The sequence below is a fragment of the Myotis daubentonii genome, chromosome 2 (assembly GCF_963259705.1).
Source record: "Myotis daubentonii chromosome 2, mMyoDau2.1, whole genome shotgun sequence".
NCBI lineage: Eukaryota > Metazoa > Chordata > Mammalia > Chiroptera > Vespertilionidae > Myotis > Myotis daubentonii.
In genome coordinates this window covers 17,019,419-17,047,346 of record NC_081841.1, presented here as the reverse complement: position 1 = coordinate 17,047,346, position 27,928 = coordinate 17,019,419, and the positions used below count along the sequence as shown (strand labels likewise).

General features: G+C 37.6%; 1 protein-coding gene and 1 long non-coding RNA gene across 6 annotated transcripts in view; one reads left to right on the top strand and one right to left on the bottom strand.

The window, feature by feature from the left end:
- Positions 1 to 2,573, top strand: part of LOC132227136 (uncharacterized) — a 252,747-nt gene extending 250,174 nt beyond the window's left edge. The window contains exon 2 of the long non-coding RNA XR_009451134.1: positions 2,467 to 2,573. This is a non-coding gene — a long non-coding RNA (uncharacterized LOC132227136). The remainder of the gene's footprint in view (positions 1 to 2,466) is intronic.
- The window catches only part of ANKS1B (ankyrin repeat and sterile alpha motif domain containing 1B), an 827,013-nt gene that overhangs the window by 532,927 nt on the left and 266,158 nt on the right, over positions 1 to 27,928 (bottom strand). For all 5 annotated transcript variants that reach the window (XM_059681894.1, XM_059681893.1, XM_059681896.1 and 2 more), the window contains exon 12: positions 9,056 to 9,236. In XM_059681894.1, the coding sequence (XP_059537877.1) occupies positions 9,056 to 9,236 (181 nt within the window). The remainder of the gene's footprint in view (positions 1 to 9,055; positions 9,237 to 27,928) is intronic.

The window sequence follows — 27,928 nt, the reverse complement described above, 5'->3', positions numbered from 1 at the left end:
AAAGTCAGTTCTAAGAAAGAACAGAAAAGTCATAATATGCCTTGCTTTAATCTTATGAAAGAACAGACATCACTAAAGTTTTCCCTGTCATTTTAAAATTAAGCCTTGGATATTGGTCTACTAAAAGAAACATAGGAAGTAAGTTAGAAATTAGTGCACACTGCAGATATAATGCTTTTTAGAGTGATATAAATGATTTTTGTAATGCTGGGTCAACTACATTATAATTAACTAAGAAAACTGAATAGCCTCCCAATGTAAATAACTGGTATCTTCTCATCTGTTAAATCAGATCAATTATGTAGCAAAAATTTACATTAAAAATCACATTTCTCTCTGAGGCATTTTAAGAAATAACCAATGAAAAGTGGGTTCCATGGCTCATAAGAAAGCAAGATAGTTCAGAGAAAAGCTGTCCTGGCCTTACTGTATAGATAGAAATAGGCTCACAGTAGGGATAGAAGTACAACAAAGCAAATGCTCAGTTATTCAATCATTTACCACTTATTGCCCTCTATTATAAGTTGGTCACTATGCTATGTGCTGGGAGTACAACTTAATTGAGAAATTGTCCCTGCATTTAAGGAACTTACAGACAAAGGAACAAATATTTTCTGCCCAGGTGTGCTAAATGGTTACAGCATCAGCCTATGCACCAAAAAGATCATGGGTTTGATTCCCAGTGAAGAGCATTTACTTGGGTTACAGGTTTGATCCCCAGCCTTGGTAGGGGCAAGTGCAGGAGGCAACCAATTGATGTGTCTCTCTCACATCAGTCTCTTTCTCACTCTCTCTTTTTCCCCTTCTCTTCTTCCCTCCCTTTCACTCTTTCTAAAAGTCAATGGGAAATATATCCTCCAGTAAGGATTAACAAAAAAACAACAACAAAAAAACCGCAAAAAAATTTTTTATATATAAAATAACTAATAGTAAAGATGTGTTAAAAGTGTGAAGGGAGACACATGGATGAAATAATTTTTGGAGCTACAGAAGACTTCACAAGTGAGATTACCATTAGCCAAATTCCATACAATAACTGAGGTTTACCAGGTAAATTATATGGAAAGGCAGTCCAAACTGACAGAAGCACACTCTAAATCAGCAGTTCTCAATCTGTGGGTCGCAACCCCTTTGGCGGTCGAACGACCCTTTCACAGGGGTGGCCTAAGACCATCCTGCATATCAGATATTTACATTACAATTCATAACAGTAGCAAAATTACAGTTATGAAACAGGAATGAAAATAATTTAATGGTTTGGGGTCACAACATGAGGAACTGTATTTAAAGGGACAGAAGGTTGAGAACCACTGCTCTAAATGAAGAACAATGAACTCTAACAACCATGTTCTTAGGAGTGCGTGATGTACATGGATAGAAGTAAATAGAAACCTACAGCCAGATTAGCAAGGATCTTGTTGGTCATGCTAAGGCATTTGGACATTCTCATACAGATGGTGACAAGACATGAGGTTGTTAAACAGTGGAGTGGCATGATCAGATATCTGCTTGAAAAAAATTAACCCCCGTGTTGAGAAAAAGCTAAGTCCTGGAGGAGGGAGGCGCAGTTGGGAAGAATTAATAATTTAAGGATTTCAGGTCTGTATGTCCTAATATCATCTCCTACTATCTGCTTTATGTCTTCAGATTTTGCCATTAGAGCTTTAGCTTCACAACTTGGTACCTATTAAAATAAAAACTAATCTTTGGGGGGGAAATGGTGTGACGGATGTGCGTACGGGCATTAACTGAGTTGGGCTTGGGGATGTGGGGTGAAGGAGACGTTTTCAAATTCTTCACTCTCAATCATGTCTATCATCTCAGTGAGGTCTTGTGCTAATCAGGGAGCTATTACATTCAACTCTAATAATCATAGATAAATTACTTCTCCAAAGCCAGCAATGGACCCCCATTTAAAGGAATCACTTGTTTATTTCAAGCTACCAAAGATAATCTCTCTTTTGAGAAACTTAAAGTAATTAGAGACCTTAATTATATCTTCCAAATTCCTTCATTTTTGCCATAAAATATATCATAACTATGGGAATGATACCCTATCACCTTTGCCATTGGCTAGTAGCAAGTTACAGATCCCCCACGCCCCCAAAACAGGTGGGGGGTGGGCATCACACAAAGGTGTGGATACATGGGCGTGAATCATGAATCCATCTTAGAATTCTGCCTATCACAGATGCCAAGAGTCAAGTAAAAAGTTGAAATCACTACAGCCCAGAGCCAGGTAGGCAGGGAGCTAGTGGTTTATCAGGTAGGTAGGAAGTTGACTTGGGGACTGTCTGGAACAAGTTCTGTCCTGGGCTGGCTCACTGTGGCATGGTGCATAGCAGAGAAGTTATGTATTTAAAGTGCTAGGGCCCTAGCTGGTTTGGCTCAGTGGATAGAGCATTGGCCTGTGGACTGAAGGGTCCTGGGTTCGATTCCAATCAAGGGCACATGCCCGGGTTGCAGGCTCAATCCCCAGTAGGGGGCATGCAGAAGGTAGCCAATCAATGATTCCTTCTCATCATTGATGTTTCTATCTCTCACTCCCTCTCCCTTCCTCTCTGAAATCAATTTTAAAAATATATATTAACATGCTAGGGCCCAGGTAAACACCACAGAGTGCACCAGCCCAACACAGACAGGTGTAAAAACAGGGGGAAATGTTCTCCCAAAAGAAGACTGTAGAGATAGAAGATGTCGATAGAGAAAAAGGTCTGGCAGTGTTGAAACTGTTTTCAATTGAGGGTGGCGTAGACCTGGAAATACCAAGCTTTTTTCTCCCACCATTTATATTTATAGTCAGCTTTCCTTTTACCATTTTACATTTTGCTCTAATAATCATAGATTTTTCATACAGCTGTAAGTGATAACAGGGAGCTTTCCCAAGAGCTGTAAGTGGCCTGATAGAGGAAATCAGGAGAGAAAAACTATCGAGCAAACAAGCAGACAAGATAATTAGATCTACGCAGCACTGAATTTGAGTTGCAAAGAAAATTCCAGCTAACAAAGCAGTTATATTTTCACACAAATTAACAGAAGGTAAAAGCAAGAGAAAATTGAGTTAATAAAAGATTAAATGGGGTGGGGGGAGATTTTCAACACAAAAACTCTGAGACCGCTTCTCTCTCGCATCTGCTGTAACTGCACCGGTGAGCCCGTAAAGCCTGGCTCTCCCCACAGGGACACAACTTCCAGGTTCTGCGGCCCTTCCACCCCAGGACACGAAAACTGGGGCAAGAGCAGATGGGAATTCCAACTCTGCTCCTCTGCGGGTTGACCTGCTTGTTCTAAGCAACGTTGTGGATTTAAGATTGTGGCAGCCTGGCTGGACTCCGAGCACCTGGCTGCTCTGTGTTTGCACTGAATTCTTAGTGTTTAGGCTCTGCTTGCGGCCCAGTAATAACACCAATACTGATCATAGAAATGGTCACAGTTATTAAGCAGTTATGAAGCTACATTAACTAAGCATGTGCTATGTTCAGGTATTTTTTTTTTTAATTTAGTGGCACCCACTCAATCCATTTCATAGGGGCAGTATTTTTCAAAGAAGATATTAATACATTTCCACTCTTAAACTGAGTTCCTTTGGAAACCTCTCTTCCCCCAGGTCTACACTGGAGACTTAATTCCCAGAAGAGGAAGGATACAAGCCTTTGAGAAATTGTAATAGGGAGGGTAGGGAAGTAGACCTACACGTGTCCTGAACGTTTCTTTCTGGGCTTTGGCCTGGAGAGGTTACAGTGTGATAAGTAGGCAATGGGAGGACATACAGAGAGAGGGGCCCGGGCTCCCAACCCCATGCAGATTCCGGCATGGCCACTTCTGAGTAAACTTGGTCGTACCACGCGATATAGACTAGTGGGGTCTTGAGGATAAATCTTTCTGAGCTCCGCATACTTGCCTTAATTATGAATGAGACCCAGATGTCTCGGTGGCCTCCAGGAAGGGCCTCTGAAGTATCTGGGCTGAAGTCACGTAGGCTGCTATAGGGCCAGCTTGGCAAGGTTGCTATGGTGACTGCTGCAGAGGCTAGCATGGACAGAGGTCAGAGTGGCAGACTTAGAGGGCTCACCTTCCCACTGAGGGATAACCTTAAGTGAAGGAGCCAAAAAGCTGGTCCTAGCCACACCCACCCCTACCTACTACCCTTTCTTCCATGCTAACCGTAGGCCCACATACTAGCCATTTGCTAGGAGTTTAAACAAAGAGCTAATTCAAACTTTCTCCACTCTCCTTAATTGTCTGATCTCTGCCCTCATTGGTCACTCTCCAAGAAAGATTTTGCTTTAGTTCACAGAAAAAAAATAAAAAATAGAAGACATCAACAGAAAAAAAATTTATATCATTTCTCTCTGCTTACAAACCTGCCACTACTACTCTTAAGGCTTTAATCTCCGGATGCACACCAGCATCCTGAACACAGCTTCCAAGACACTGCACAACTCTCACTCCCTCCGTGGTCTCACAATGGCCATATTTGGACAAATAAATGTGTCTCTTCTTTGGAAGCATTGCAGACCCCACATGAGGTCAATCACACTCTTAGATCCTCTCACAGCCCCCTGCACTTTCTCACACTGAGTGAACATGTTGATTTTATGCTGCCCAAATAAACCAATAGTCTTATTTCAGCTAATTACAGTCAGAATAACAAATTCCCACCCAACTGCATGCACTAACTAAATCACATTACTCCAACATCTAACTATGGAAGATATTTTCATATTTTTAAGCCATTGAAATAGGGTGTGTGTGTGTGACATTTGATATAAACATTATATGACATTTGATATAAACATTACCTCCTTTTGGCTACCTAAAACTTAGTCAATCTAAAGTACTCAATTTAACAATAAATAATCCAGATAGTTTACTTAATGCATTTTTTAAATAAAATAAACCACAAAGATATCATTAACACATAATTCCCACTAACCCTTCACTTCCTCCATATCAGCTCACCCCGAGTCTCAGCGTGGAGCTTCCACATCATCTCAGCTACCCGGCTCTGGCCTTCATGCTGGCTGGAGGCCAGAGCGCCCCTCCGCTGCCTGCGTCCAACGGCTGCCGGAATAACACTGCCCCAGCTTCAGGAGGCCTACTTCCAGGCCGTGTGAACTAATTAAAAAGAAGGCCTTCATTTGCTTTCTGGCAATCCCCGAGCAGCGTGAAAGGTCCATGCCACCTTCTCCGTTCTAATTTTAGTTCTTTTCTAATGTTTCATCTCCCTTGCATAAAAGCATCCGATGCTGCTAAGCACTTAAAAGCTTTTGTTTTTGTTATTTCTATCATTTAGGAAGAAGTTTTCTCCAGCAGGAGGTGATGGTTGGAAACTACTAATGAAATTGGAGATAATTCTTTATCTAGGCTAGTTAAATTCCTAAGCAGGTGTCTAAAAGTGCCAGTTAACAAAATTCTTCATAGAGCTTTCTGGAAACAACTTTACATATGGAGGAAGCATCTTTTCTTACTGGTGATTCTCAGCTTCTTTTCCCTCAGCAATTCACAGCACACCTGCCCAGGACATTTTCATTGAAGAACTCAGAACTCACAGGTCACTTACTGTGGGCTAAAGCACTGATTCTCAGTCTTTTAAAACTGATACCCCTTAATTGGATAAATATAAAATTATCACATAGCTTCTTCCCACCCTTCCTTATCCCACTAAGAAAAAATCACTCTCAACTATCTACTCAGCTTATCTACTTGATTATACAATAATATTTCAAATTAAAATGTCCAAAACTGAGCTTCCTCATCTCAACTAATACCAAGTCCATCCTTCCAGAAGTCAAAAGGGCCCAAAATCCTTGAGTCACATCTTTGGTCTCTTTCATTTTCTCATACCCTACCACCTAAGCCATCCAAAAAATGTTGCTTCTACCTTTCAAATAGATTCAGAATTCCACCACCTCTATTTTAAAAAACTGTTACCTGAGGAAAAGGAACACATTGGCAACCATTAGGGGTACCAACTAGACTGAAATACTCTATCACCTAGGCTCTCAGATCACTCAGAAGTTCATACAAGAAGGAGATCTGTGGTGGTCAAGATCAGAAAGAGAACCATGAGGGCGTGATCCTGTATGGACCCCTCTCAGGGAATTAAGTGATTTGATGGAAAATACCTAGGAAACCAGTGATAGAACTGACACTGGAACTCATCCTCTTTCCATATATCCTATGTGGTAGCACCTGCATGTGCAGGTTCTTCAATGCAAAGGATAGCAAAACATCGATGTGTAAGATAAAATACTAGTTTTCTTAGTAGATAAATAACTGCCTAAAAGTTTTACTTTTTGATGTAAAACAATCAGCACTATCTGTCCTTACTCATTGTTACTAAATATCAGTCCACTCTAAAATTTTTGATGTAACATGGAGGTGACATATTACATTAGGAAACCATAGTAACATGAATACTATTTGAAATTATTTCAACTGTTAAAGGTTAGATTTTAGTTCTTTTCAAAGGTCAGACCTGAAAATAACAATTTTGAAATGTGTGGAAAATGATAATTTCTCCTCACATTTTGGATGGTGCCACTGAAATCCAGACGGCAATAGGATGTCTTTCTTATCCTCTCCCCCTGGTGGTCAGAGTGGAGAGAGGACACTAGCCCCATAACTTCTCTTACTCTTAATTTATAAATAAATACATAAATAAATAAATAAATAAATAAATAAATAAATAAATAAATAAATAAATATTATCTATCTCAAAGCATGTTTGAAACTTTTCAAAATTAATCATTAAAAAAAATCACCAATTAGCACACTAAAGTAAAGCTAAGAAAGACTTCCCGAAAGGCAAGTATCAGTGTCATTTTTCCCGTTTCAACTTTTTAAATTTGGAATGAGTAATTCAACTAAGTATTAATTATGAGTTATATGCCTACAACCCTTTCTGGGGTTCACATACCACTTTTATTTACAAATCATGTCCCATCTCTCCTCTCCTGAAACTTGCATCTGGTGTAAGGCCGACATACACTAAATGCCCATGCTCACTGAATAATACTGGGTTTCATTAACATAATGACTACTACTAATAGTTACTAACATTTATTTAACACTATGTACCCTACACGGCACTAATCACTTTACATGCATGACTGTTAATCTAATTAATTAATTGTTAACTTAATTCTATAGATAAAATCTATAGCATAAAGAGGTTAAGTTTCAAAGCTAGGTAAGAAGTCCAGTCTCATAGTTAGTAAACAAACTGAGGCAGCCTACAATATATCAGGGACGCATCCATTCTAAATCACAAATCCAGGAAGAGGAGAGAAGACAATAAGTAAGCACACAAGTGAACAATATAATTTTAGATAGTAAATAGGTTCTGGAAAAAAACACAGGATGATTTGACCAAAGTAACTAGGCAATGTTGAAAAATGTTTAAGAACAGGGACTCTACCACCAAGCTTGAAGTCCAGCTCTGTTATTACGGGCTGTTATTTAGTTATTTAGCTTCTTTCTGTGTTACCTTGTCTATAAAAAATAACACCTAATTCATATAACAGTTATGAGGTTTAAATGAGTTTATACATAAAATGCCTAAAACAGTGTATGAAGCATAGTGTTAAGTATTTGCTTAAATACTATTGCTTCTTAATATTAAAGATATTAAATTCAAGACATTAAATATTTATAACAATTATAAATTAAATTTAATATTGAAAACATTATGAAAATTATTTAAACATTTGCTTAAATACTGCTTATTAATATTATTACTATTGCTCTTTTTGCATCATTGTTATTATAATTATCATTATATTGAAGGAACCTGGGAAAGTGTCTATGAGGAAGTACATCTGAGTCAAAACCCAAGTGAAACTCAGTTACATAAAAATTTGAACACAGAGATTCTAGGCAGCAAGAACCAAAGGACAAAAGCCCCAGAGCCAGAATGCCTAGCAAAGACAGCCTGTGTGGGCCAAGATAGGTTTGTTAAAGGTTAGGTCAAAGAGCTAGTTAGGAGCGAGGTTACAATGAACTTCATTGGCCACAGTAAGGAGTTGGACTTTATTCTAAGTTCAGTGAGAAGCCATCTAGCATCTTAAGCACGATGATGACATGCTTTGATTTACATTTTGTAAATATCACTCTGGTTGCCATGGAAAGATTAAAGAATAGCTTCCACAGAATATCAATCTCACCACTTCCATTAATCATTATTTTTTAAAATCTTAGTTGTTTTCCTAGGGGAAAATAATTCTCTGGCTAAATTTTTGAAATAATAAAGTGTTCCTAAAAGCACAGCCAGTGTAAAGGACTTAAATAAGAATATGTGTATTCTTTCATATAGTTCTACACACATTTATTTTGAACATAGTTACATGAAATACACACATGAACAATAATTTATGATTCTAAAAGTCATATTAATTATATATACAAAGTTTTAAAATAATACCTCTTTGAAGAAAAGTAGTTGAATAGTTCACTTACTTTAAATTAGGTATAAACAGAAGATATCCTTTAGGCCCCACTTCTCATATTTCTGTCCACCAGTCATTAGCCCCCGAAGAAGGGAAGCATTGCAAATCTGACTGGATGGAACCAGGTATGTTTGACTACTGGGTGTGGTTTCTTTCCTAATCTTCAATTTACCCCTAGGCTTATTTCTTCACACCCCTCTTCTCTAAGTTCACTTTGATTTGAATAGATTGATAGCCCACTTAGACCACACTGTTCAATTTAATCTTCCCAGATAACCTTGAGCCAAAGTCTCTAGCTTCAGAGCTAGATGGCATATATTGATGAGTTGCTACCACTATGTGGAGAGGGGTAAATAGTAGTATTTACCCCTATTATTTTATCATAATGTCATTATAACATCATCTTTAATATCTAATGCCTAGAAGGCCATTAATGCATTCAGAAAGAATATTATACCCACACTCTGACAAAAATCATAAAGCCCTACATTGCCTCACATGTAGGTGATCAAAGAACCCAGCACAATTTGTACAAAGGATTCCTCTTAATGAATCTAACTCATACAGGCTTTAGTTAAGTTGAGAAATATAGTGAACTGCTTTACCTGGATGGCCAGTTCCCTCGTTCTTGACCTCTGCGGTTCCCACAGAAGAGGTGGGTGGACTAACAGGAGGGCTGGAAGGGAAGCTTGTACACCCTGTAGACGTGTTGATTTCGAAATATTCTTGGTTATGATTCATCCGGTGAAAATCCAGAGAAGACACAATAGAGGTTCGTTGTTTAGGCTAAAATAAATGAGCATGATGACAGCATTAATATGATCATGTTCATCTTTAGCCCCATCTCCCCATCAGTTTAATCTAAGTGACGATTTTTTTTTTCAGTTAAACTGTCTGGATTTATACTTAAAATATAACTGTGCTTTATAGAAGGACACTAAATAATCCCTTAATAAATTAAATAATGAAAAATATTTAATGAAAAACTACAATGGCATAGTTGATTAAATCATTTAGACTCTTTGTTAGGTTTCTCCAGAAGTATGTAAAAATGTAGTGTGCAGAATTTCTCTTAATGATCAATTTGGAAAGTTGCAATTATAAGTCACCTTTAATCAACTAACATTTATGAAACATCTGGCATTTGCCAGACCCTGAGGATATAGAATCTAACAATAAAAGGAATCTCATGACATTGAAGCATTATTAGGGCAATTCTATTTTTTTTAAATTCTTTATATAGACCAAGGAATGGTGGCATTAGATATTGTCCCCAAGTACCATATGCTGAAATTCTATCATCGGAATTAATTGAAGTCATATAGAGCATTTTCCAGGATCTAAGAATCTGCTTGATATTTGTGGTAAACTTTGATTTTATTTTTTAAGGGTTTTAATTAATCCCCAAATAGCAAGAAAAGACAATTTAAAATAAAAGTTAAAATCATGGAGTAATGACACCTATAATCTATACTGTTTGTCAGTAATAGATTGTTCCCAATAGCAGTTTTCTATTTTTTTTCTCTTAGTTTTAATTATGTTCACTCTTTTTCCCTGCCAGCAGAGCTTCTAACGTAGTCCTTCAAAAAAAAAAGATTGCAGTCTTTTTGGCTCTCAGAATTGTGTGCATTTCCCAAGAATCAATTCAAGTATTTTTACTTTTTATTCTTCTCATTCATATTACTGAAAAAGTAACGATCTCACAATAATTAACAAGAGGTTAACTTCAATCTCTTTACAATAAGTTTATTTCCCCAAAGTTACTTTCGGTTTGCCAATGTTTCCATTGCCCTCAAATACCTATTAATTTAATCACTATACTTCAAAGGTTGTTTCCTTGCATACCCTGTTTTCAGCTACCCTGTCTCTTCCAGATCATGGTTTTTAAAGCAGATATCATTTAGTCTATAATCTAAACTAAATGATACTGAAAATACCTGTGTTTTACAGGTTATTTTTTTTTTTTTTACATAAAGGGTACAAATGATCACAATATGATTTATTCTTTCACCATTGCAATATTTTAATGAAAGAGGTTGAGAGGCATAAATACTGTTATACAAGAAACTGCAAGTCATTTATTATTATGCCACATCAACTCAGTAATGGAATTCAAATGAGTACCCACAGGACTCAGATGCTTTTGAAGTATGAAAGACCAGGGTTCAATGTCAGTCATGGTTTCCATGAAATGTCTGTCCTTGAAGCTGCTGAATCTCAGTTTCACATTCAATGTTCTCTCCTCTAGACTGTATAACAGCAATTAAATGTCATGAACTACGGGCAGCTCTCAATGGAGCAGCCCATACCTTCCCCCAACACACATTTTCCTACCTTTCTCTTTTTCCTAAGCTCCGAGCCCATTTCTTCCACAGCTCACTTTTTCTACCTCTGTGGCTTTCTAAATAAACTTTCTCTTACAGAAAACAAAGTCATGAACTATGACACTAGCTGCAATAAAAACACAGCCATGCCCATTATCTCGGTCTTGTTTTATTGTGTTATGTTGTGTTTTTGTTTCACTTTGTAAACAGGCCATAAACCAAATTTTTATAATTTTCCTTGTCATAAACTTTATAAAGGTCAAGCTAACTTATGTATAGGACTTCTTTATGTTTAAATGTTTCTTAAATAAATGTTTTTTTAGCCCGGACCACCCAAAGTTCTATTTATATATGAACACAATTTGTTATGCATAAAAGAATAAAAGCAAACAGGCTATATATTTTTTTTGCTACATGAATTCATTCTACAGATATCTGCTGAGTGACTAAATTGCAGATGCCATGGTAAGCACTGTGACAGGAACAGATAAGAAAGACATTGTCTCTATGGTCCAGATGATGATAAACTTTTGTTGGAGAAGAAATGGTGCATGAGGGAAGAGACAAGCCACCCAAGAATTATGCTTCAGTATAGTAGAGTGAAAAGGACTATGATAAGTGGAGGAACAGAATATAAAGGGAGCCCAAAGGTGGGTCTCTAACTTAGGGAGGGAATCAGGAAAGGCCTCCATGAGCAGGTGATTGGTGGCTGAGTTGAATTCTGATGAAGCAGAGGTGGGAAGCATGTGGTAGGCAGACAAAAGAGGATGGGGAGAAAGGAAATAAAAACTATAAATAGTCGGGGTGGCTATGGTGCAGAGTACGTGAAGGTAGTGGCGGGTTCGAGACGTGGGATATTGTAAGTTGCAGGGGCCAAATCATAAAGGGCTCTGAATGCCATGCCAATGAGTTTGGTCTTTAATGTGAACATTTAAAAAAAAAACACTGAATGATTTTCAAGCAAGGTTTTGATAGCTGAGTTTGCATTTTAATAAACTTACTTTAGCAATTTAGAGAATAGATTTGTCGGGGTTGGACTTGAGGAAGGAACACTAATTAGGAGGATGTTATAGAATTCCAGCCATGACATAACAAGATCCTAAGTAAAGCAATGGCAACAGGGTTAGAGATAGCAGATGTTTTCAGGAGATGCTAATGAGGTTAGCTTTTTAGTCTTGACATCTGATTGTATGGGAAGATTGATTTTTAAGGGAGGAGTCTGGGGTGGCTCACAGATTTCTCGCTTGGGTAAATACCAGAAGATAAGTTCTTTAATGGGAAACACAAATGTCTATATTCCTACACAGGAACATGAAAGATGTATGCTTGTGTGCTCTCAGGACTCAGTGTAGACTGTCTAATGCATGGTCATGCAAATCTACATTTTACTTTCCCTTTTCCCTTTCTTTCTTTGAGCAAAGTGCTATGATCTCACGGCAGCATAACTTCAAATAAGATATCTGGAGAAAGGGAGATAAACTAATAGAAATTGAAGGGAAGGAACCATTGATCAGTGATCAGCTGACCCCATTCTTATTTACCTCTTCAGAACTGTCCATCAGCTATTACCCAGTCTGAAGAACAAAGAGTGGAGAGTTATTGCCCAAAGCTCTTTGAGCATCTGAGGTAATAAAAAGGAAGAATCATATGGATCAGCAAACTACGGCCTCTGGCCCACATCTGGCCTGCCTCATGTTGCTGAAAATAAAGTTTTACTGGAACATATCTATGCCCATTCATTTACTTTAAGTTTAGACAGAAGCCACATTATCCACAACACCTGAAATATTTACTGCCTGGTCCTATAGAGAAAACATTGGACAACCCCTGTTCTAAGAGACCATTTAGTGCTCAACAAAACTATAAACATAGGTTCCTTGTTGTTTCCAAGCCTTATGTGCATTTAGGTTGGTGACAGGTAACTAATTCTGACCAATAGACTGTCTGTAGAAGTGAGCCTTCTCCAGCCCTCTCTTACTCTGCAGATGATGTAGTTCCAAGATGAAGGAGGGTCATTCAATCCACATTGGACCTTCTAAGAAGTTGAGGTAAAACCTCCTTTATGTTAAACCACTGCGATTCTGGGTTGGTCTGTCGTGTCAGCTAGCACTACTTAGCCTAACTAGCACAGAATCAGTGGATCAGAGAGGTTAAATTATTTACTCAAGATCACATAAGTAGCAAGCAGAAGGGCTTCAAATAAAAGGAAAGGCCATGTGTTCACATCTAGACATAAGCAAATGGTGCCTCAAAACACAAAACACAATGGCAGGATTAAAGAAATATCTGTGTGGAGAAATGAAATAATAGTAATGGGAAAAAGAACAAAGAGATAGTAGCATTATTAAAAATGGAGATGGGCCTGGAATACTTGCTTTGATTTTAATACATTCAGTTAAAAAAAAAAACTATCCTGATGGAATCCTGCCAAGCTATTCAGTATAAGAAAGAAAGGTGTTTTCACAAAAACGTTAAAATTACAAGTGGAATTTGCCAAGTTTCAATTTGTAAAATGAGTTGCACTTGTGTTCATTGTGACTCCTCCTTTAAAACATCTCCCTCCCTTGCCTGTGGTCCAGCGCTCATCTCTCCCTACTTTCCCAAGGACTTGCTCCCACACATATTTACTTAACCAGAATCAGCAAACTACAGATCTGACTATTTTTTAATGATTAGGGGGGAGGGGCAAAGGAAAAATATATTAATGGCAGGTGAAAATTACATGAAATTCAAATTCCAGTGTCCATAAATAATGTTTTATTGGAACATATACATGCCCATTCATTATATCTGGTCTATGGCTGCTTTCATACTATCACAGCAGAGCTGAGCAGTTACAGCAGAGGCTCTATGACCCACAAAGCCTGAACTAGTTTATTCTCTGGTCCTTTACAGAAAAAGTGGGTCACCCCTGTGATAGGGTGATTAGGAAATGTCTCTGAGGAGCTGAAACTGAACAGATACACGAATGACTATGAAAGAGTCGGGACCAGCTCCATAGAGTTCTTGGAACCAGGGCAACGTGAAGATGTGGGGCCCCTTGTTCCAAAAGCAGATATAAAACCAAGCTTTCCTTTCTTCCATGGTCTCTTTCTAGATCTGTCATGTGGTCTTAGTTGCTACTTAATGTCTCATTCCCTTGGGCACTGGGACACTCACAGGATGAGATCAGACTCTCACAGGCACCCACAGGCTCTGTCCTGCAACTTAGCGTGTGCACCTCATCTCTATCCTCCCCATGTTCAGGGTCTCACTGCTAAGAACACACTTGATAAGGTGGGGAGATGGTGGGAGGTGAACTACAGATGAGCCATGGCTCCAAGCCCCAGCACGGGCTCCATGTTCACACAGGCTTCACTTAGAAAACAAATTCAGAGGTAAAAATCATTCAGAAATTTAGTCAGTTGACCAGGAGCATTAAACCCCAAGCATGAAGCCCTTCTGAGCGTGATGCCCATTGGGACTGCATTGGTTCCACATCCATGAAGCCAGTGCCATCTTAGGTTATTACCTTAAAAAGAGTAATGTGCGAATTTAATGGTGTCACATACAGAACGGCATGCATTTCCTACCCTTACTTTGGATTCTCTTCATCAGAACCAATTACCATCGAATCTCTTTACATTCGGTAAAGATGTAAATGAACTGATATATTCTGATATAACCTTAATAATTTCATGGCATTTCTGCAACTGAGACAGATATGATTCATTTATGAGTAAAATAAGAACACCCAACCCCTGATCAGGGTAAGATCTAGGCAATGTGTGCATTTACTTTCAAGTGTTTCCTGGATTGGAATGTAACTTTCAAATATCCACTTGTATGCTTCCTCTGTTATTTTCAAATTACTTAAACTAATGGACATTTTTAAAATCCACTTACTTGGATTTAAAATCATTTGAATTCACTTACTTTCATTATAAAGGGACCTCATCAACCTCCTAATAAAATGTCAAGTAGGACCAGAGGGACATTCTCGTGTCAGTACAAAGACAAAGTGGTGCTAGAAAAAGTCAATGGTGGTATTAAATTATTCAAGCAAAACTCAAGTTCAGAATGACTTCCAAGGGAAGATGGCTGAAAGTCAAAAAATTAGCAAGTGACATCCATAAACATACGTGGAAATGATAGACTTTCTATCCAAACACTGAACCATTGATAAATTATGTCAAGTCAATGGTAATAAATTAGATCCTTTCTTAAATACTTTCCAAACCTGAGATGGAGGTGGCATTGTAAAAAATGGGAAGCTAGACCAGTAGTATTTTCTTTTAGAATTTTTATCAACCTAGAATATTTTGTGTATCTGGCATATGGTAAAAAATTCAATTCTAATTATTTTTCCCCAAAATGATAGCCTACTAGCCAATACCGTCATATATTCGCTGATTTTAAATGCTACATTATTACACTAAATTTCCAAATATGACTGGCTTTACATTGCTGGACTCTGCTACATTCCCATTGATCTACTTGTCTATTCCTGTGCTAATACCACGCTCTCTCAATTACTGTTGTGACTTCTAGAACTTTTAGTAAATGACTTTTGGATTTCTTTGACCCTTCCTTTTTTTATATATTGGGAGTATTCTATAATTTGGTGTTCTAAACCACTCCCATTAATTTGTTCAGAAAAGTATTAGTGACCATCAGCCATGTTTCAGACACTATTGTAGGCTCTGGAGCTACATCAGTTAAAAAGTAAGATAAGGCATGAAACTTTTAGGCATTTTTTTATGACTTTAGGTATAACGATCCTATTTTTTTTGTGTGTAACTTACAAAGTGTTCCCCCAATAAGTCTAGCCTCCACCTGACTTCATACATAGTTATTACGTTATTGATTATATTTCCTATGCTGTACTTTACATCCCCATGACAATATATCATTAGTCTAATGATCCTATTTTTAATTTTCAAAAAATTCCATTTTAAAAATAGCCTCTTCTTAATTTTATGAATTCAAGAACTTCTCAAATCTTCCTGAGGATACTGATTATAATATTTTTCTTGCATTAACTCTGTTTTCTCAGAGGTTATTTACTTTGTTCATGGACCTTGGTTTCTCTCTTTTCAGTTGAACTTCTTTCAGAAGTTCCCAAATGCCTCTGATAGTTCCACTCTCTGGTTTTCATCACTGCTATGGAGTTATTCTTATTTGTATACTTATTTTGCCATTTTAATTGCATTTCAGGAGAGAGAAGATGTAAACAGTTGGGATCAGTTCGCCATCTTGAGTTAGAATTCTCCTATTTCTCTGCCTTAATCACTCTTAAACCTGTATACAGAGGGAGGGAATCTAGACAACTCAGTGGGGGTAAATATTATTAAACTTTTATTCACATGTCATACAAATGGAAAATAATATTTTCTTCTTTTCAGTAAAAGGGGAAAAAGCCTGAATATGGAGTACAGGTTTTTTGAGTGTTTGTTTTTATTTTGGTCATGAATATAATAGTTGATATGATTAAGGCTTATTTTGAAGATATGGAACTTCTTATCTTCAGGTATGCAAAATACCATTCCTTTGCTATATAGATTATGGACAAACATAGACCGGCAAAAGTGGGTGTAAGCAAATATCAAGTACCCAAGAGGGGGTAACACACTTCTAGGAACTTAAAATTTGTTATCTCATTTAAGCCTATAAGATTGTACCATTTTGCAGTGAACTTGAGATTTAGAGATAGTCTCACAGTTAACAAATGGGAGAGCTGAAACTAAAACACAGTTATATGGAATTTTAAATTGCATCCCCCCTACACCCCTGCCCCCCGGCCAGGACACCACACTATAGATAAAGCAAAAAGAAGCAACATAAAGTACAGGTAGAACAAGAGCCTAATAGCTCTTGAGTTTCTCATATTTATATCAATGAGCAATTTTCCTACTCTCCAGTCTACTGGCAGCACTGATTTTTTTTAAATCATTGTTTTAAAGGGTGCTGAAGAAAATACAGGTAGGCAGAACACAGGAACAAATGAAATCTAAATTCAACTGTGTATTAAGCCCTACAGTTATTCAGTGTTGAAAGGCAGAAATTTCTTAAATCTTTATATTTTATGCTTTTCTCTATTAATTCATTTCATTTTTATATAGAGATATTTGGCTATGCATTAACATATAGTCTCATCTTCTATTGAAAGAAACAAATTATAAAACTGTTAATACATCCGTAGTATTTAACATACATAAGCATGCGTGTAAAATTTTTAAAATGAAAAATATGTAATATATGTTTCTTCATATGAATGAGTTTCTTCATACAAGTTATTCAAACCTGAATTGGAAATACTATATATATATATAGACAGACATGAAAGGGTATTAGAAGTTTGGGGGTTTATTCTAGTTTTATTCAATAAAAGTGTTGTTGCTGTGGACTGAATATAGATATTAAAAACGTGGAGAGTGTTTTTTTACCTCCAAATCATGAAGTTGATTTTCAGAGAAGCTTCTCCCAGTATTAAAATAGTCATGACTTTCCTGCAAAAAAATATTTTTTGAACTAGGTATTCAAATATCTGTTTTTCCAGAGTCACTGTACCATTTCACTTTCCACAAGGAATGTATGTGTTTCTCCATATACTTGCCAGCATTTGGTGTTGTCACTATTTTTTATTTTAGTCATTTTGATAGATGTAGTGATAGCTCATTGGGGTTTTAATTTGCATTTCTCTAATTGTTCGTGACGTTGAACATCTTTTCATGTGCTTATTTGCCATTTGTACATCCTCTGTAGGGAAATGTCTCTTCAAGTCTTTGGCCCATTTTCTAATTGGATTGCTTGTTTTTATATGACTGTTCAGTTTTGAGTATTCTTTATATATTTTAGAAACTCTTATTCTGCAGGGGTGTAGTGCACAAATGTTTTCTCCAGTCTCCACTTGTCTTTTCATCACTTAACAGTTTTTCATGAAGCAACCATTTTTAATTTTGAGAAAGCACAATTTGTCAATTTGTCCTTTTATGGATAATGTTTTTGTAATAAAGTATAAGAGCACTTTACCTAGCTCTAGATCCAAAAAAGTATCTCCTATCACTTTTTTCTAAACGTTTTCTAAACGTTTTCTAATTCTACATTTCCCATTTAAGTCAGTTATCCCTTTGTGTTAATTTTTGTTTAAGGTGTGAGACTTAGGACAGATATTGGCCTATGGATGCCCAATTGCTCCAACGCCATTTGTTGGAAAGGCTATCTTTTCTCCATTGAATTGCTTTGACACCTCTGTCAAATATCAGTTGGGCATATTTGTGTAGGTTTATTTCTGGGTTCTCTCTTCTGTTCCATTGTGCCCATCCCTTTGCTAATATAGTATTGAATACTGTAACTATAAAATAAATCTTAACATTGGGCAGACTAGTTCCTCCCAGTTTATTCTTAATCTTCCTTAAACCCTGACCAGTGTTGCTAAGTGATTAGAGCATAGGCCTGTGCACTTGAGGGTTGCAGGTTCCATGCCCACCACAGGTCAGGGTGTGTGAGGGAGGCAATCAATCACAACAATGTCTCTCTTTCCTCTCTCTCTTTCTGTCTTTCCCTCTCTCCCATTCCTTCCACTCTCTAAAAATCAATGAAAAAAATATCTTCACTCCTTGGGTGAGGATTAAAAAAAAAATCTTCCTCAAATATCTGTTATAATTCTCCAGCAAAACCAAGTTGTTTTTCTTGAAAGATTTATAAATTATGAATTCAATTTCCTTAATAGCTATAGGACTATTCATGTTATCTTTTTCATATTGGGTGAATTGTGCTAGTTTGTTATTCATTTAAGCTAAATTGTCAAATTTATATGGGTAGAGTGGTTTACAATATTCCTTCATTGACCTTTTAGTGTCTATAGAGTCTGTAGTAATATTCCCTGTTTCATTCCTGATATAGGCAATTTGTGTATTTCTCTCTTTTTTCAATTTCTGCTTAAGAACAGCAGGAGGTAATTGTATAATGATTTATAGAAGATATGTTTTGAGCAGCCAAAGCAGGAAGCATATGCTACTGTGTGCATGAGAGCAAAGAATTTTTTTACAAATAAATGTGCAGTATGCATTGCTTTTTAACCTACCAAAAGTCATTCTGCTTTCCAATTCTTACTTTACATCATTACTAATAATACCTCTCATTAAATACATGCTGTGTCAGGCATCCTACAATATACTTTTCATGCAAATACAACCACTGCAAAAGTGAATATTATTTACCACATTTTACAGATTGGGAAATTGAGACTTCTCAAAGGATACTCAGTAACTCTCAAAGACAGTTTTACAGTTTAGCCCTCTCAACACTTCAAAGCAATGCATACACTTTCCATTGCACCATGCTGTATTTATTTTTCTCTACAATTACCCCAAATGTCTTCCTATATAATAAAAATAATGGCACCCCCTTTTTTTGGTTTGGTAAGTAAGACAATTACAGTTTAAAAGATCATTTTATCCAAAGTACAGGGTGGGAAAAAGTAGTTTTACAGTTGTTCATATGGAAAATAATACAATAATTAATATGTAATGATATAAGAATAAACTCTGTTTCATGTATTCACAACTGTAAACCTGTTTGCCCACCCCTGTATATGTAAAAGCAATTGTGATGAGGGTTATCACCAAGAAGTAAGTAAATAGTAGATAGAAAAAAGAGCTTAAGGTTTAAACCAGAAAGATGTGACAGTACAAATACTTATATGGATGAATTTAAGATGATATGAAGTTTTAAGAATAAGTAAAGGGTGTCCCAAAATTCACACAAAATTTAAATTTTGTGTGAGCATTAACAACAACAACAACAAAAAATAAAAGCCTAATTTTACTTGGTTTATTGAATCAGATTCTAATATCTGTTGCCCTTTGATTTCAATCCCTTCAATTTGATAAACGTTACCAAGTACCAATTATGGCCCAGGAGCAGGGACAATGAAGACCAATGAAGACCATGGCTTTGCGTATGTGCCAGCAAAGCCGTGGAGGCCATTTACCCAATGTGCTATTCCATACATAACCCTATACTGTATACTTTATGAATCAATAAAAAAATTACAATATTTAATTATAAACCTGTTTTCTATCAAAATTACTTCTTGCGTGAATTTTGGGACACCTTTTACAATACATAGGACTTCCTTTGAAATAAAACACTATCAGTGTCATGGAAATTTATGTCCTACTAGAAGCCCAGTGCATGATATTCATGCGGGGGCGGGGGGGGGGGGGTGTCCCTCAGCCTAGCTTGTGCCCAAATGGAGGGACATCTATAAAGTAACTGATCTGTTATCTTCAAATGCATCATGGTTTTAAAGTCTAGGAAAAAACTGAGGAATTGTTCCAGGTCAAATGAGATGAGAACTAGACACATTGTATGGTTCTGGATGGGATCTTATTGCCATAAAACATTATTATGACAATTGGTGATATTTGAATCGGGTTATAGGATTCAATGCTAGTAACATGCCAAAGTTCAATATCTGATTTTGTTTTCTGGTTAAGGGTACATGTCCACATTCGTAAGCAATAACATGCCAAAGTATTTGGAGCTGATGGGATCAGCAACTTACAAATAATTCCAGGCAAAAAGGTCTTTATATTGTTTTCTAATTTTGCTGTAACTTTTTGATTGTTTCAAAATAATAATATTAAAAGATGAAAATTACTGTGAGAAATGTAGAAGATAAGTTAGAGCAGATGAGAGTGCCAGCAAGGGAGCCATTATGGAAGCTATTTCAATAAGCAAGTGAAGAGCAGGTGAATTAAGACATTTGCAGTGGGAACAAAGAAAAGAGGAAAGCTTTGGCAGATACTAAGGAAACAGTGAACAAATGTGAGAGCTGAAACTAAAACAATTGAGATGGTTTGGTTTGCTATTTAATAGTAGCTACGGAGAGAAGAAAAGGGAAGGCTCCAGGGCAACTCAAACTTCTGGTTTGGAAAGCCGATTAGATGGTAGTACCATTAATATCATGAAAACAGAGGTGTTTTTGGAGGAAGTAAGCTGCTGTCATGGCAAATAAGTATAGTGAGCTTTATTATCCAAACACGCTAGGCTCCTTGGCCAAACAAAGCATATTTTATTACCATGTTAAGCTGAATTTGTACTCTCTGGCCTCGTGTTTCCACAAGAAAGGTAATTCCATCAGAGGAACGTTCTTGGCCTATTCTCCCTTCACTCATATCTCCCCATGGAGTGAGAATTGCCCAGCTGCAAAATGTCTTTGGGGAAAGAACTAAGCGTTCCAGGCTCTGCCCCTTCTGGGTTTCTCCTCTACAGAGCCAACGTGTCAGCATAATCTATACATCCCTGCTCTCCTGTATCAAAACCCACCTTGTAGATGGCTGTGATGTATGTTTAATTCCAGGGCAAAGTTACAGCAAGCACATTTAGCTACATATCCAGAATAATATTGTCCAATCAGTTCTACAGTAAAAATAAAAATTATGACATTTTATTTTAATTTGTCTAACTCCTATATCATATCTCTCAACTGGTTCTGAATCTGGGAGAGAAAGTAAAACAGTGCAGTTAATTTGTATACCAAACTCAAACAATTATGTAAACTTTTTTATTCCTCACAGTGACTAATATTAGTGCTTGAAACAAACTTATTGAATTGAATTCAATCAATGTAAAATATAATGATGCTAACATAATACTGTATTATAGTGAAAAATATAGGTCCTTCTAATTACTTGTTTTTCAGTTTTAGGGATTTAACACCATTGATTTAAAACTTGTTTTTCAACAGGGTACAGTATACTTATTTTACTTTTCTTCATACATAAAATAGAAATTACAATGGCTCTATTATCTAATATGATTGCTCGGAGAATTAAGTAAGTAATGTATAGATACCATTCTGTAACAGGCTAAATGAATGACACAGATTTATTGCTTAGTCATCATGTCCCCTTCTCAACAGTGTAAATTTGTGCAGAATGAGTGGAAAAATCAAACCAGAATGGAACTGCTGGGGTCAGCTATAAAGAAGCATATCAAGTGACCTATATCATGTTTCCCAAATTGTGTGTTGTGGATCACTAGTTGTGAAAAATAATAATGGGTTTCCAAGGGTGGAACTGGGGGAAGGCTATGAAAAATCCTTCAGTGCAGAAAAGTGTTTAACCCTGTAATTCCCTAATACATTTGACCACTGGAACATTTTTTACTTCAGAAACACCACTCAGAATGAGTACTTCACAGATATTGAGACATTCTGATTGAGGGGAAGACGGTAAAATATGTGGTTGGGACTTCTTGATTTATTAGAATACCCTATGGTGAATTTGGCACAGCATTAAGTAAAAATTCTGTAAAAGCCTTGCTCATTCTATTGTGCTCCCTGGACAGTGTATATACCACTTTATCTATCTAATTTCTATTCAAATATAAAGCTCCATTTGTGTACCCTCTTCCTAGAATTGCCTTCCCTGGCTTTTACCCAACCATCCTCTGCTAATTAAAATTATACTTATTGAGCACTGATTATGTACTAGGTGCTGTTCTAGGTACTAGGATTGAGCATATAATAATAATAACAGTGCATTGTTCTTATTCTTATAGAACATCCATTTGAGTGGGAAAGATATCGACCAACACATAAATGCTAAATCAGGTTTAAAATATGTTACAGAGGAAAACTAGCTAAAGGAGCTAGAACATGAAGTTGAGGCTACTTTATATTCAGTGGTCAGAGAAGGCCTCCTCATAGTGGCATCTGAATATGACCTGAAGGAAGAAAGATAATGAGCCACTTAAGTCAGTGGGAGAAGGGCATTCCAGACAAGTCCATGATGAGTATCAAAAACATAAGGCAGGGACTGTCTGGCTTATCTGAGGCAGTGTAGAAAAGATGGCGTGGCTGGAGTAAAGTGAGCTACGTGGAGGCTGACAGGAGATCGATTAAGAGGTTAAAGAGAGAGTCAAATTATATAAGGTGATGTATGATTTTAGTCTGAGTGAGATGGGAAGACATTGGAAGTTTAGCAGATGAATCACATGATCTGATTTATGTAAGTCCACCTGCCAATTTGTAAAAGAATAATAAGGGCACAACAGTCATTGCCAGGAAACAGAGTGAGAGGCTTTTTCAAAAGTCCAGGCAAGAGCATTAATGGTTTATATGATAGTGGCAGAGGAGAGATGGTCAGAGGGTCCTGATTCAAGATATATTTTGAAAAGAAAACTAGAGGAATAATTTTTAAACTTTTTTTAAAATCTCAGGACCATTTCATACCCTTAAAAATTACTGGAAACACTAAAGAGTTTTCGTACAGGGGGTAATATCTTTAACTATTTAGTATATTAAAAATTAAAACTGAGATACTTTTAAAAACATAGGAATCCAAATGCACATTTCATTAGCCATCAGAGCTATGATGTCATTGCACATCATCGCGCAACAATGGAAAACTCCATCAAGCACTTGTACAAATAAGAGTGGAAAGGAAAAAATATGTTTGTATTATTATGAAAACAGTTTTGACCTCACAGACCTCCTGAAAGGGTCTTTGAGACTGCCAAGGGGTCCTGAACCATAGTTGAGAACTGTCGGCCCTAAAAGGTTTTCTGATGGACCAGATGTGACAGTGTGAGAAGAAGAAAAGAATCAAGAATGGGATCAATTTCTTTACCCTGTGCTGCCCTGAACTGAGATGCAAAGTTTAGTGCCACACATGTTAAGCTTAAAATGCTTTTTAGACATTTATTTGAGATTTAGGGTAGCTGGCTACAAATGAGTCTGAGTTCAGGGAAGTGGTCGGGGCTGGAGATAGAAGTTTAGGAGTCATCGGAATATAGACAGCATTTAAAGCCCTGGAACTGGATGAGAATACACAGGGAATGAATGTAGATTGAGAGAAATCTCACAATAATCCCTGGGATTATTCATTCAATCAGTGAATTCCATCAGTGAAAATCTAAATGTTCTCTCTTTAGAACACAGTCTCCCGCAGTCGATTAAAGGTTCTTTGAGGTCATTTTTATATGTAAATATCATTTTATGATGCCCAGCATCCAATAAGCACTCAACTCTGTTTACTGAATAAATAAGCAAATAAAGTAACAATGTGCTCTGTGGTACATTCATAGCTAAATTCCAGAATTTTAGAACAGGCAAGAGTAGGAAGTTGAAGTGATCAACATCAGATTCATATGTTAGGTCTACTATTCATCACGTGGTCAAACAGGTTCCCATGAATTGAGAGGCAGAGGTAACTACTGCAGGCCTTTAACTTTACCCAGTGCAAGTCAATAACAAAGGATGAGATTAGGTTTCAAATTCTAATCCGCACTGAAGACATTTAAAACAATAATGCCAGCGCTAGTTTCTAGATATTTTATTTTTTAAGGAAATTTTTCCCAGAGAAATTTCCATGTATGCATTCTTATTCAGACTGCCTAGAAATGCTCTAGGGAGAAAGACATGCCAAAAAATGGAACCCACTGAGATTTTTATGTATGCGGAATAAAAATCCTGAATAACCACACAAAAGAAAACAAAACAACCATTTAATAAAGTCTGCTGCTGTAAAGGGCATTGTGGGCACAAAATTCAGAGAATCAGATTTTATGCTTAGAAAAGGAGATGAATTTTTTTTTACATGTAGAAAGGGTCAGCAATAAATCATTCCCCATTTGCAATGTGGGTAAATACAGCCAGAGTTTCATCAAAAGAAATGAGGATGAATAATATTCTACTGGCATATGATTGGGATGGCATCTATAAAGAATGATGGTGATTTTATTCATTAACTAGAGGCCTGGTGCACAAAAATTTGTGCACTCAGGGGGGCCCCTCAACCTGGCCTGTGCCTCTCGCAGTCTGGGATCCCTTGGGGGATGACCACCTGCTGGTTTAGGCCTGCTCCCTGGGGAATTGGGCCTAAGCTGGCAGTCAGACATCACTCTGGCAGCCCGGGAGCCCTCGGGGGATGTCCACTTGCCAGCGGGAAGCAGGCCTAAGCTGCAGTTGGACATCCTTAGCGCTGCCGAGGAGGCAGGAGAGGCTCCTACCACCACCGCTGTACTGGCAGCCAGCAGCCTGGCTTGTGGCTGAGTAGAGCTCCACCTGTGGGAGCACACTGACTACCAGGGGGCAGCTCCTGCATTGAGCATCTGCCCCCTGGTGGTGAGTGTGTGTCATAGTGACCAGTCATTCCCAGTCGTTCTGCTGTTAGGGTCAGTTTGCATATTACCCTTTTATTATATAGGATAGAGGCCTGGTGCATGGGTGGGGGCCGGCTGGTTTGCCCTGAAGTGTGTCCCGGATCAGGGTGGGGATCCCGCTGGGGTGCCTGGCCAGCCTGGGTGAGGGGCTGATGGGTATTTGCAGGCTGGTCACACTCCCTTCACAGTGGGGGTCCCCACTGGGGTGTCTGGCCAGTCTGGGTGAGGGGCTGATGGCTGTTTCCAGGCTGGCTACACCCCCTTTAGGGTGGGGGGGGGGGTCCTCACTGGGGTGCCTGGCCAGTCTGGGTGAGGGGCTGAGGGCCCTTTTCAGGCTGGCCAAGCCCCCCAGCAACGGAAGCTCCCAGTCTCTCCTTTCTTTCTTTTTTTTTATTCTGGAATTTATTTACCTTCTAGAATTAAAACTTTGTTGCCAGCTCCTTCTCGCTCTAGCTCTGTGGCCACGGCCTGCTGAAAGCAGGTAACTGGGGTTTATTTACCTTCTATAATTGAAACTTTGTTGCTTTGAGTGGAGCTCAGAGCCAGGCGGGAAGCTTGGCTTCCTCCATCATTGGGGCAATCAAGCCTCCTGCTTGCTCCAGCTCCGTGGCTGCCGGCCGCCATCTTGGTTGGGTTAATTTGCATATAGTCGCTCTGATTGGCTAGTGGGCGTGGCTTAAGGCATAGCAAAGGTGTCAATCTGCATGTTTGCCTTTTATTAGTGTAGATGGAAGATACAGCTTATAGTGGGTGCTTTCTGGATTCTGGCTTTTCCCTTCAGCCTGACCCAATTCTGTGTCCATCTTTATGGGCTTCTCTCACATCCCAAATTTCAGTTCATATCTCCATGGCTCACTTATGCAGACACCTCTATTGGATGAAATGCTGGAGGTTGGGAATACCCCCTAGTTAGCTAGCATCATTCTGGGTAGATTTGAATGACTTTAGGAACTTAAAAGGCTCCCAAACACATTTCCTAAAAGCCGAAGTTGCTATCATCAGAGCCACTGTGGATGAGACAGCAAGAGAGGAGTGTCTCTCAAAGGTCATATTTCAAATGTGGACAAACACCACTTTTAAATCACTGTAACAGCAAGTCAGGCTGCTACAGAGCCTTACAATTTACACAGCACCACTGCACATTTCATCTGATCTGATCTTTACTGCATCCCTGAGAAGGAGGCAAGGCAAATACCATCCTCACGTTGCTGGCAAGTTGAAGGGTCAGAAAGGTTACACAGAGGATGACAAGCATGATTAGAAATGAATTCCTAGAAAGAGCAGCAATAAGGATTTTAAAAAAATACTTGTCTTCAGAGGTACTGATTTAATTAGTCTGGGGTAGGGTCCAGGCATTTTTTTTTAAATCTTCTCAGGAAATTCTAATTTGTTGAGGACTACTGATTAATTGTTGGGACCACTGATTTCTTAATATCTTTTTCTTTCCCACTTGTTCTTTGTTTCACCTAAGATTATTTTCTATTATTTTATTATCTTTCTTTTTTTAGCTTTCACTTCTCACTTGGCTTTGGTTCAATGACTCCAGATTACTGAACAGAGTCTTCTTTGGTTTCCTCCGTTAGGTTACAAACTACAGCCATCTATGTTTCTGCTCTTCTTCCTTTTTCCAACCTATTATTCTCCTCTCAAACTTCATCATCCCTTTGGAATACAATGTTTCATCTTGATGATTTTCTCCCTGAGGATCTAATTAACATGAACAGATTACTGGAGTTAGGAGACCAGAGTTCTTCCAGTCAGTGACTTTGAAAGACTGGGAAAATTATTCAACCTCTTTAAATCTCAAACCCAATCATTAAAATAAAATAAAAATACTTACCTTGTAGGGGTTTTTAAAGGGCAGGAGTGGATTGGAAGGGGTCAATTGGGGGGGGGGAAGGGGGGAACAACTGTAATACTTTCAACAATAAAGATAAATAAAAGCAAAAAGAAATAAATGAAACACATTGTCAATAATAGAAATAAATGGCCCAATACGCTAAAAGAAAAATATTTTTCAAAGATTATCTTTTAAAAGGCCTTTTTATTTCTTATCTACTTTTTGCTTCAACCGAATACAATATTCTGTACTCTGAGTTATAGGACTCTGTTTTTTACCCACTCTCATTTCTAATTTTAAAATTTAGCATATATATTCTATAACACCACAGTGCCCAGTAAAATAGTATTCTAAGTTTGGCAAGAATTTTATATACCACAAGTTCTAAACTCTTAATAATGGAAGGGAGAGATGGTATGGATTATTATTAAATTACCTTATTATTAGCTCATTAAGCACCCCAAAAAAAGTCTAGAAGAATATCTAAAATATTGATTTCCTTCAGGTTTCCACCTGATTTAAACAGAGTCCATCGTGGATAGGAATTCAGGAGCAACTCATCTTTCTTCAAATCATCTGCCTTAGTCTCTTGAGAGACCTGGGCTCTTGACTTTTATCTTTCTATGGCCTCTGTGTGCTTCTTTTTATAAGATCCCTCCATAGCTGTGAAGAAGTGTGGCCTTCTCACTTCATTGTGTCAGATTCTACTATGGATGGGGTTTAAAGTATGTGGTGCGATCTGTACCAGGAACAGCCTCAAGATAATCAGAATTTCCAAATTTTTCAGGCTGACTTGCTGTTAATATCCACCTATGTTCATTAAAATGTTATTATAAAATTCAATATTAAGCACCTAATAAAATGATTCATCTGTGATATTGTGCCAAAATTGTCTTTTTTTCTGCCTCCACCTTGGTTCACTTCTCAAACATCCCCATGTCATGAAAAAGGAAGAGTAGAAAAATCCATCCAGCTAAAACCAACACCAAGGGTGCAGCCCAAAATCCAATGCTTTAACAGCCGATTCCTTATCCAAACACTCCAGTAACGCCAGTGTTTGAACTTTGGAGCTAATTAGATTTAGTCACTCCTCCTATTATAAATTTAACATTTCAGTCCTCATCATTCATGTCTCTCCCATCAACTTTTAATCTCCTCTT